The 11,548-nt window shown below is 48.6% G+C and overlaps 1 protein-coding gene across 1 annotated transcript; it reads left to right on the forward strand.

The window, feature by feature from the left end:
• The first annotated feature begins 9,546 nt into the window (after positions 1 to 9,546).
• Positions 9,547 to 10,305, forward strand: LOC123161110 (histone H3.2). The gene has a single exon (XM_044578960.1). It carries the CDS (start codon positions 9,644 to 9,646, stop codon positions 10,052 to 10,054), a length of 411 nt encoding a protein of 136 aa, XP_044434895.1. The 5' UTR covers positions 9,547 to 9,643; the 3' UTR covers positions 10,055 to 10,305.
• The last annotated feature ends 1,243 nt before the right edge of the window (positions 10,306 to 11,548 follow it).

Genomic DNA, 11,548 nt, shown 5'->3' on the forward strand with positions numbered 1-11,548 from the left:
GCTTCAGCTTCGTCATTCCACTCGAATTTGTTAGACTTCTTCATCAGTCGGTAAAGAAGAATGCCTTTTCACCGAGAAGTAACGTAACAAAAGCACCCGAACAGGGTGATGAAAGTAGTCTTGATCTCATCGGGTCCAAACAGGCGGATCTGATGGTACCCAGAATAGGCATCCAGGAAGGACAGTCGCTCGTACCCCGCAGATGAGTTGACTATCTGGTTGATGCCGGGCAACGGAAAATGATCTTTCGGGCAGGCCCGATTGATGTGCTTGAAGTCAATGCACATTCGAAGTGGTTTGTCTTTCTTGGGAACAATGACAACATTGGCGAGCCACTCGGATTGGTAGATCTCGCGAATGAACTCAGCGGCTAGAAGTCGAGCCACTTCCTCGCCAATTGCTTTCCTCTTCTCTGTGGTGGACCAACGGAGATTCTCTTTGACCGGTTTTTCTTTTGAGTCGACTCGCAAACGGTGCTCAGCCAGCTCCCTGGGCACACCCGGCATGTCAGATGGCTTCCATGCAAAGACGTCCCAGTTCTCACGGAGGAACTGGATGAGCGCGGCTTCCCATTTGTTGTCGAGTGTCGTTGAAATATGGGTCGGAGCAGCATTGGGGTCGGTCAGGTGGATGTGAACCGGCTTGGTCTCCCCGGTCGACTGGAACGCGGACTTTGAGGCGGGCCTCTTGGCACGCAGCAAATCACTCGGATCTGCCATCTTCTTGTGCTCTTGGAACTCCATGGCTGCCATCTGCTCATCTGCTATTTTTGCACCATCTTGAAGACAATCTCCTGCTTTCTTCCGATTGCCACAGACTGTTATCACGCCTTTGGGGCCAGGCATCTTCATCTTTAGGTACACATAACATGGTTGAGCCATGAAACTGGCATAGGCTGGTCTGCCTAGAATGGCGTGATAAGCACTCTCGAAATCCACAACCTCAAACATCAACTTCTCTTTGCGGTAATTCTTCTAATCGCCAAAACCCACATCAAGGGCTATCTGGTCGAGTCAATCGGCTTTCTTCCCAGGGATGACTCCGTGGAACCTCATGTTACTCTCACTCAGTTTGGACATCGGAATGCCCATTCCCTTAAGAGCTTCGGCATACAGAATATTGAGGCCACTGCCGCCATCCATCAGAACTTTGGTCAATCGGGTGCCTCCGACAACTCGGTCGACCACCAGCGCCTGCCGCCCAGGGGTAGCTACTCACGGCATGTGGTCTAACTGGTCGAATGTGATAGGAGTCTTTGACCACTTCAGATACTTAGGCATCACTGGAGCGACCATGTTCACTTCCCGGTTAATGACTTTCAGTCGACTTTTGCTCTCGACATCAGCAAAAATTACCAGGGTGGTGTTAACATGGGGGTATCCATCCTCCTCTTCTTCCTTGTCTTCCTCCTTCTCAGAGTCTTTATCCTTTTTCACTGGGCTGGCCCTTCTTTTGGAAGCTCTGGATCAGGAGTCGACATTGTCAAGTGGTATGCTTGGGGAGGATCAAATTCCCCTCTTCATCTTTCTTGGTGTGAATATGACACCGCAAATTCATCACATCATTTCCATCTTGAACTTTCACTTTATTGGGATTCCAGGGTCCTTTGGGCTTCCCTTTGAACTTCCCTTGATTCAACACTACTGCCTCGGCAGGTCCAGCTGCCTCAGCCTTTCGCTTGTGCTTCCGACTGGAATTCCCTCCTCCAGTGTCCTGGGGGACTGTTTTGTGCTTACCACTCTGGAGTCAGTCATCTTCTTCGTCGTTAGCATACTTGGTGGCAATCTCCATCATCCGAGTCAGAGTCATATCTCCTGTCCGACCGAACTTCAGATTGAGCTCTCTGTAGCGAACGCCCTCCTTGAAGGCACAAACTGCTTGGTGATCTGACACATTCTCCACTGTGTGGTGCAAAGTGATCCATCTCTAGATATAGTCCCTCCGGGTTTCATTCGGTTTCTGCATGCAATGATGCAGCTCTGGTGGACCGACAGGTCTCTTGCAAGTGTCCTCAAACGTTCTGGTGAACACTCGGGCTAACTCATCCCAACTCAAAATACTCCCAGGGGCTAACTGAGTCAGCCAAGCTCTGGCAGATCCTTCAAGCATTAAAGGAAGGTGCTTCATGGCCACCTCATCGCTGCCGCCACCGATGTGCACAGCCACTCGGTAGTCTTCGAGCCAAGTATCGGGCTTTGACTCGCTCGTAAACTTATTGACATCAGTCGCCAGTCTGAAGTTATGGGGTATCTCAGCAGCTCTTATGGCCCTTCTGAAACATTCGGGGCCGGAAACATGAACTCTGCCCCCACTGGGTCTGTTCCGATCCAACCCTTCTCTGTATGCTCCGTTTCGGTTGACAAAACCTTGCACAAGGACGAACCTTGCGTCAAAGCCAGGTTCTCGAGGGTCGACTAGAACTTTGCGGTCGTTCCCGTATGGATGCATGTCGTTGTTGCGCCAGGGCGCGTATGACCCGTCCCTCGGAAGGGGCGAGGGCACTCGACGGTAGTTGTCACGGGTGTACTCACGATCATACTCACCATGAGCTCTTCCCAAGTACCGATCTTGGCGGTGATCACGGCCGCCCTGCCGTAAAGGGGACCGAGGACTGTGAGCCGACTGAACGGTATCTGCTCTCACCGATCTGCTGTGGATTCTGTTCCGTGACTAGGAAATAGTGGAGTTCTGGTCTCCCGCTGCTCGGAGCAACGTTTTGATATGCTCCAGGCCTCTCCCAGCCTCTGAACGAGACGACTGAATAGACTCTACAATACGTGCAGCGGCTGCCAAATTCTGGATCGGTGTACGGAATACCTGAGTTTCCAGCGGAAACAACTGTCATGGACGTTGACTGGATTCGGGAATCAGTCGACGAGCATGCTCGTCGAGAGAATGTTGGAGATTCTCAAGACGAGTGCGCTCATCCAGGGTGGCCAGGCGCACCGCCTCCAAGGCCCGAGCCTCGGCGGTTTCCCATATGATGGGGGTCTGTAGAGCCTCCATGTTGCGGTGGTGCAGCTCCTCCCTCGGCTGCGAGCTGAGAGGTTGGGGCTGATACTCTTCGTGGTCGAGTGATGGACCGGCGCTTCTACCACTGTCGTTGCTGCGACGGAAGTCAGGCGGACCGCGAAGGGAGTCGACCATGAGGACCTCCGCCGCGGGATCACAACTCCCGCTCTTAGAAAGAGTATCTGCGAAATCAGTTGACAGATCGACCGATCCGCGAGAATACATGTCGGGCTCAATAACCACGACTTGGGGGTGAAGGCCTTACAAGCCACCGCGTGTCTCACCCATCGCTGGAGCCGCGAGCGACCAGACCGCTTGTGGCGACGTCCAGCGGAGTGAGTCGACAGCGCGACGACCGACTGGTACGGCGAAGATGGCTTCCTAAGGAGGACGCCGCAGGAACTCGCGCGGAAGTGTGTCGAGCCGCGAGCCGGGAGGGCCCCGACGTCGAGGGGAGCCTCCTGGAGCCAGGCGGAGTCGTCAGCGACGAAAGTTAGCGCGTCGAGTCGGAACTCGCGGACCATGACCAAATCGCCACCGGAAACCATGCTGATGAAGGTCGAAGAATATGCAACCTCCCCAAAAGTCGCTAAGACGCTTTGCCCCACGGTGGGCGCCAACTGTCGTGGTAATAAGACAGACAATAAGAGTAGGGAGTACGTAGGAGGAGGCAAGGTCCTAGCTACGGTGAGGTTGTACGCAAGAGTTTACGAGTTCAGGCCCCTCTCGGAGGAGGTAAAATCCCTACATCTCGGTGCCCGAAGGCGGTCGACTGGATTTCAGTATATGCGCGTGTGTGTGTTACAGGGGGTGCGAACCCCTGTGCCAGAGGAGGGGGGTGGCTTATATAGAGTTTGTCAGGACCCCAGCCATCCCCCGTTACAAAGGGTTCAATGTACATAAAGAGTGAGGCGTTACTGGTAACACCAGCCTTAAGTGCCTTAATGACCTTAAAGACTACGGAGTGAATGCTTGCCCGTTGCTGTTCTGAGTGACTCCTGGTCTTCATCGGTCGAGTGATTTCGTGTATGGTCGAGTGGTCTTCAGGAAGGAGGGATACCCGAGTGATATGGTTGGTCGAGTGGATTACACTCGACGTCTTCGTTGGGTACTCTTTGTTGTCTCTTGAGCTTCTTTGCTTCTAGGGTAGTGACCTTGGGTAGGATATGTTGGCCAAGCCTATGACCCTACCCTAGGTCTATATCCTCATCACACAGTTCATGTAATTATGTGCCTCATGCTTCCTCGCGTTGTCACCCGGACATAGCGCTGGCGCTCAGGGTCGTCCCTCCCACCGGGGCTGTGGCCGGAGATCCACATGGTGGCATTCGGTGGCGGGATTGGGCTCACCGACGGCGAGAAATGCGAGGTGGGATTGGGGAATCATGGGGAAACATGGTGGTGGGGGGATATGGTTTTGACCCGTATCTGCCCCGCAACCCCATACGTATACCACTTCGGGGGGGGGTGCGTCCCACCGTAAAATGTTGTACAAGTGGGGCGGGTATACGGGCTCTGCTCTGGCCAAAAAATTGGACCGAGCCCGTATACTCGCGGGAATTTTGTGGGTTCGCACGATTTGAGGGGTCTGCTAGAGTTGCTCTTAGGCTGGTAAGAAGGGCGCGTCCGCGGGCAATGACCGGTTAATCCTCAAATTTGCTCATCTACATCCGGATACCTCACACTATAAATCTTAAATCCATACAAAAGTATGAGAAGGATAAAATCCACGTAAGGATAAAATCCACGTACTACGTAGATCAACTACGCTAATCCTCGTCAGAGATGTTCACTATCTGCGTACTCGGCTCCGGGTAGATCGGCGGCAGCCGCAACTCTAGCTCTTGCTGCTCCTCCGTGCTGGCTTCCACATCCATCTCTGCTTCACCCTTGTCCTTGATGCAGGCAGCGCTCCTCGCCCGGATCTCCTGCTTGATCTGGTACGTGTGCTCCGGCGTCAACATAGCGTGTGTGGGTATATTTTGTTGGACCATGGCGAAGCCGGAGAGCGTGTGAAGAGTGGCGGAGCGGGAGAGATGAGGTGCTAGGGTTGGGGGACGCCAGTCGGTTGAAATAGTCAGATTTGGCCTCGGGCAGTGTCGGAGTGGCGCAACACGACGTTCACACTCCCCACCGGAGGAGACGTCACCGGACCGTCGGGGTTTCGAACGATTCCGTGTGAAACCCCATCGCCAGTCCGACGTGGCGGACGCGCCGGGGTGTTTGAGACGGGTTTGGGGCGTCCGGTTGTAGATGTTCTAATGGTATAATTTTAAAGGTAAATCAGGCAGAGCACTTCAGAAAAAGCTCCGATACATCTTGACGTTGAAAAAATGAGAACATGATAAGCAAGATTGATACGGGAGAGGCCAATAAGACCGTGGTAAAAATCATCGATCATAGCACGGTCCATTAACATTTTTAGAAATCCCTAGTAGAACTACCATCGAAGTGTCAGACCAACTCCAGCGCGCGACCCCATTCTGTCCGGGTGTGTCCGTTTGAGGTAAAACAGACATACCAGACGGCCTAGCACGCGGGCGCAAATAGACTTTTGTCCGTTTTCTGTCCGCTTTGGACCTATTCCGGGCCCAAACTTGGCCTGGTTTTGGGGTCAAAGCGGACCGAATGCAGACGTTTTCCTCACCCGTGCGTCCGGCTGCGTCCGCGCATGCAGATGATGACCCCATCTGTCATTGAAACAAAAAGAGACCCACCACCCACCCACCCATCTCTCTCTCCTCCTTTTTACCCGCCGCTCCACCAACCACGCAAGGCCGCCGCGCATACGCACGGCGCGGCAGGCGGCGGGGCGGGCAGGACACGGTCAGGCGAGGTCGGGCAGGACGCGATGGCGCGGCGGGTGGCGGGGAGCGGCGAGTGCGGCGGGGTGGGCAGGACGCGAAGAGCTTGGCTACTGCTGCAGCACGGAGCAGGCGCGGGCGCCGGTCAGGGTGAGGCGCTGCACGGCCCGGCTGCGAGCGAGCGGGCGTGGAGAGATCGCGACAACGAGTAGGGCGCGATGGCCAGGCGAGGCACGACGATGAGAGCATGCAGTGCGTGCATGTGCGGCAGACGCGGGTCAGACAGGTGAGCGTGCGTGCGTGCCTCCGGGCTAGCTAGCCAACCGCTCACCTGTCGCACGCGGATCGCGGAGCTTGCATGCCCGAAGTTTTCATTATCTATTATATACTTAAAACAAGAGTCAAACAAGCCATCACGGTTCGTCCACATATATTAAATTATATCAATCGTCAATTTTGTAGATTAACGGTTAAGATTTAAAAGAAATAGCGTTACATACAAATAAAGTTACATGCAAACAAATTGGCATGTCACGTAAAAATAGATTGGCACGTCTTCTTTTTTAGAATTGACAGGTCTTTCATTGAGTCACATGTTTTCGTATTAAAATAGTAGTATATCCAAGAGAATCACACCTGAACGTACATAGCATTGGAAAGTACGGCCGCCAACTTCCTTAGAACAGGACTCGGTTGCCAAAGAGCTAAAAAAACAGTACGACTCCCATATAAGGGAATGTGAGCGACCAAAAAAAAGAAAAGAGTCTGATCAGAGTACTACTGATGATGTCATCTATAATTTTAGGAAAAAAAATATTGGGATATGCTTTTAGCAAATTAATCAATCTGGGCTCTTTTTCTACACATAATCTTTGGACTACTACATTAGCACTCCACGTTGTCCTAACAAACTTTCTCTAATCATGAGAAAAAACTTTCTTATCTAAGTAAAAACCTAAAAAATGTTCATTGTGTACGTACATGATCCCATCCTTTCTCTACCCATGTGTACGTACATACGATGAGTGTGGGACAAACAAATTAGCAATATACTTTTGTTTAATAGTATAATAAAGTATGCCTATAATAGTATGTTAGCGGCGCTAAATCATGAATGGACAGCCGATACCCAAAATACATGAATATCTAAGGGCAAAATATATATTTCTATCCTCGCAAGTTTTTTTAAAATGAATTATGAAGTGTGTTCTAATTACAATGGTTGAAAATATGGTAATGGTGAAAAATATATGAAAATGTTGTGTGAGAAAATGTAATTCTATGAAGTTATGAGAAATCTATACCAATAATTATATAACCTTAGAGGAAGTCCAATCATATTGAGATGTACAACTTGCCCACATTTTTATATTAAACCTAACGTAAACTAATCAAATGAAAGAAGACGGGAAAAGAAAAAAATTATATAACAATGTATAGCAAATCTAGATGTGCGAATATGTTTGCCATCTTATGGTTATCACTTAAAATAAGAGTCTGATAAGCTACCATACAAATAGACTAAATTATGTCTACCATCAGTTACGTGGTGTAATAAAGATTTAAAAGTCTAATACTTAGTACAACAATGGTGATATTGAATCAATCATAAGCAACACGTTCTATCTGGCTACAAAATATATTGGCATCAGGGTTACATCATCAGGTCAATATTGAATCAGATTGACCATTGCAACATTGGTATGTCATTGTTCCCCCACCGGCAAAGCGGCCATGATGCTGCGAGCATGGCAGCGACACCCCAGGGCTCCACATCTTGGTAGTTTGTCCTTCGGACAGGCAGGGGATCTACCATAACATCTCTGATAGGTGAGATATTCAGCAGCTTGGGCAGCAACCAAATTACGATCGCGAGAGTTACACCTCCATGACAAATTCGTGAGCCGACGTATGTGCAAACAAATAGACGATAAAGAGGCAAACAAAGAGACCACTAAAAGAAGTACTTCTATGTCACAGGTTCTTAAGCTTACGGCTAGCTAGAAAGTTTAGTGGGTACTGCTCTACACCAGGAAATCGAATGTGATTATGAATTTCATAATTACGTGACCAAACAATGGGTTCTCAATACAGGAAAAATCAAACTTGGCAAGTTGATTATACCCTCCTAAATAATTTGAAGTTAACCATTGATAATATGATGCGTCGTTGTCCATCCTCTCTACCAACTGCAGCTGTAAATATAGTCACAAAGATAGACTGATGCTGATGACATGTGAACAAACAAATAACGGACTGACGAGTGAAGATATAGATTCTACATATGTGTACACTTTTTTATAGTGGAAGTATGTCTCCAATTTAAGTGATGAAAGCAGCTACCACAATTCTTCTACAAATAACCAAAACATGCAAGAATATTGGCTACAATTATTTTTTACAAACGGGTTTCACCGTATATTTTCAATGAAATTATGTAATTTTGCAAGTCTAACATCCTATACAAACATATATTGGCTACAATTATTTTTCACAAACAGTTTCCACACACTGTGTATTTTCAATAAAATTATGTAAGTTTCCAAGCCTACCACCCTATGCAAACATCTCAATGCTAATTTAGTTATAAAATACATTTTAAGAAATCTAGCCGCGCAAATGCGCGGGTCACACCACTAGTTAACACACATTTAATAAGTCATTTTATATTTGACCTTTTGAAATATTCTCATGAGATTTCACCGTTTGGATTTTTTTTACAAAGTACCGTTTTCATAAATAAGGATACAAATTTCAATTATATCGGTCGTATTCAATCCATTTTAGAAACATTCCATAGATACTACACACAAATTTGAACCATTCCAATCGCTAAATCATTTCACATATCTTGACACAATATTTAGAAATAGTCACATCCAATCAATTTCATGAATTTGATTATTTCAAATCATCCCCATCATACACCAATTAAATTAGTAAAAAATTGAATTGATGAAATTACATTGGAATCACATTTGAAAGAGGAAGCACTTGTTCACAACTGCGAAACCAAAAAGATTTTGTGAATTTTCTTGAAATGTATATTGAATATTACTAAAATAAATTAAAATGTTAATGAAATAATTTCAACTCATGTTGAAAGTTTTGAAATTAATTGGAAAATGTCTATACGTTCATAAAATTGATGCAGCCGTGTGTGCGTTCCGCGTGCGGGCTAGCTAGCCAACCGCTGCCGCCGTGTGCGCGTGCGGGCTCCTGCGGGCTGCGGGCAGCACGGCGAGCGGCGGCCGCTTGGGAGGGCGATGCCGGCGGTCCTTGATGTGTTTGAAGAAATGACTGAGCCGAAGAATATTTGGGATGGGTGTGCTGCGTTGGACGCCCGGCCGACGCCAATCCAAATTGGACGGACACAACTCCATTGACACCCTCAAATGGACCAAATTCGAATAAAACAGACGCATTTGGGGTCGTGCGGTGAAGTTGGCTCGAAGACCACCGAAAGCTTGTACTGCAAAAGAAAAACGCCGAAATGTCTCGACGGCTCGTACAAAGTCTACCTAAGCACTACTACTACCGCTCAGGAGGCACACGGATCGCGATCCGCGTGACAGGCTGCAAACTCGAATCCTCACCCTCCATCTGCATTCGATCCAACGGCGCCCGTGCCACCCTCCGCTCCCCGCCCCCCGCCCGGCCGAAATCCAAACCCCAAAATCATCGCGCGCAGAGCACCAAACCCATCGTCAATCCTATTTAAATCCCCCCATTCTCCAGCAAACCACCACCGCGAAAAATCTCATTCTCCATCCCCAAACCGCAGCAGCAGCAACCCATCCCTCCCCGCCAACCCCGCAGCAGCTCCGATGGCCCGCACCAAGCAGACGGCCCGCAAGTCCACCGGCGGCAAGGCGCCCAGGAAGCAGCTGGCGACCAAGGCGGCGCGCAAGTCCGCCCCGGCCACCGGCGGCGTCAAGAAGCCGCACCGCTTCCGCCCGGGAACCGTCGCGCTCCGGGAGATCCGCAAGTACCAGAAGAGCACGGAGCTGCTCATCCGCAAGCTCCCCTTCCAGCGCCTCGTCCGGGAGATCGCCCAGGACTTCAAGACCGACCTCCGCTTCCAGTCGTCCGCCGTGTCCGCGCTCCAGGAGGCCGCCGAGGCGTACCTCGTCGGGCTGTTCGAGGACACCAACCTGTGCGCCATCCACGCCAAGCGCGTCACCATCATGCCCAAGGACATCCAGCTCGCACGCCGCATCCGCGGGGAGCGCGCCTAGGCTCTGTATGCGCCCTGTGCCAGCTGCACCTGAATCCTGCTAGATGTTTAATACTCTGTAGTTGTCTGCTCCTATTGTTGTTTTCCGTTCTTGTAAGTCTGATGGATGCCATCAAATGTTCAAATCTCTAGATCTGTTGTGCGTGATTGTCTGATTATGTGGGTTCACTGTAAGTAAAAATCCCATTTGAATCTAGAAAAAAAGAAGACTCCTCTGTTTGATTGCTGCGATCTGGGAGTGCCGCAGTTTCATTTCTTTTGGCGAGTACGAATTTGTTGGAAATTCCGTTGTTGGGTTCTCTGGCTGGAACAGTTGTTGCTGGACAAGACTCTGATGTGAAGCGAAATTGCTGATCTGATGTTCTCTTTTGAGTAACTAGTGATTCTGTATACTGGTCCTCTTAAAAAAAGACATCTGCTAATTTCTTGTGCAGCTACCAAGCAATTCTGAAACAGCTTTCTAGAAATTCAAAAGCAAGGATGTAATAGGTTCTGGCTTATGTAACCATGAGTACTATGCATGCTCTGTAAAATAATTTGGATGCAAAAACAAAACAATACAAGGAGCCTGCATTGATGCTCATACCATGGTGTTGAATCTGTCCTCAGGTACGTTCTTTTTGAAGTACATGCAAAATCATGGTAAGCTAAGCAAAGCGTGTGAGTTCAGTCTAATGCTCCCTTTCCTTTCTTCCGCATCAGAAGCCAAGGATTTGTTCAGGCGAGGATTTGTAGGCATCAAAAGATCTTACAGCATAATGCAAATTGTAGGCATTGAAAGATTGTACAGCAAAATGCGAAACAACATAGAAGGGTTGTTCAGAAGGAAAACTCTGGCTTGAGCGTATTGTAAAATTGCAGAACATTCCTTTTGGCATCTCTTTATCTGATAGCATGTAATATGATACAATATTGCTTAGAAATTGACAATATACTTGCAAAAAATAGAAAAGTGAAAGTAATAGATATTTATGTGCATAGCCTTATTCTTGTTTGTTCCAATGTTGCATGTTGCAGGTGTTGCAATGCCTCTCTGGCCTAGGTTTGACTTCATCAGGAGGTAGTGGTCAAGTAACAATGGAGCTTCACGAACAGCTGCAAAAGAGAGGTTTGCTCACATGGACTGACAAATATCTTACCGTACTTGTTTTGCCGTGATGCTCTATTATCTCACTGAAACACTGTTTTCCCATGCGGTGCTATCAGATCCATGTCTTTCAATGTGTTATCTGAAGAGATTTATCAAAAGCAGTGCTGCTGGTCCGTTCCAGGTTCAGAGTTGCGCAAGTCACCGAGACTCATGGTTGCAGAAATTTTGTTGCCCGCATACAGATCTTGATTGCTGTAACCTGGGAGCACATCGGCGTGATGCAAATGTTCATCTTCTCTTGTAGCGAATACACGTTTTTCTTGGGAATTTTGGTGTTGGACTCTCGTAGTCTGGTTGGAACAGTTGTGCCGGTAAAAGTCCTTAGAAATGCGGTAGTACTTGCTG

This window comes from Triticum aestivum, chromosome 7B, assembly GCF_018294505.1.
Source record: "Triticum aestivum cultivar Chinese Spring chromosome 7B, IWGSC CS RefSeq v2.1, whole genome shotgun sequence".
NCBI lineage: Eukaryota > Viridiplantae > Streptophyta > Magnoliopsida > Poales > Poaceae > Triticum > Triticum aestivum.

Bases quoted from the DNA above. Each gene is read 5' to 3' on its own strand.
- LOC123161110 (XM_044578960.1), top strand. From the start codon at position 9,644: ATGGCCCGCACCAAGCAGACGGCCCGCAAGTCCACCGGCGGCAAGGCG.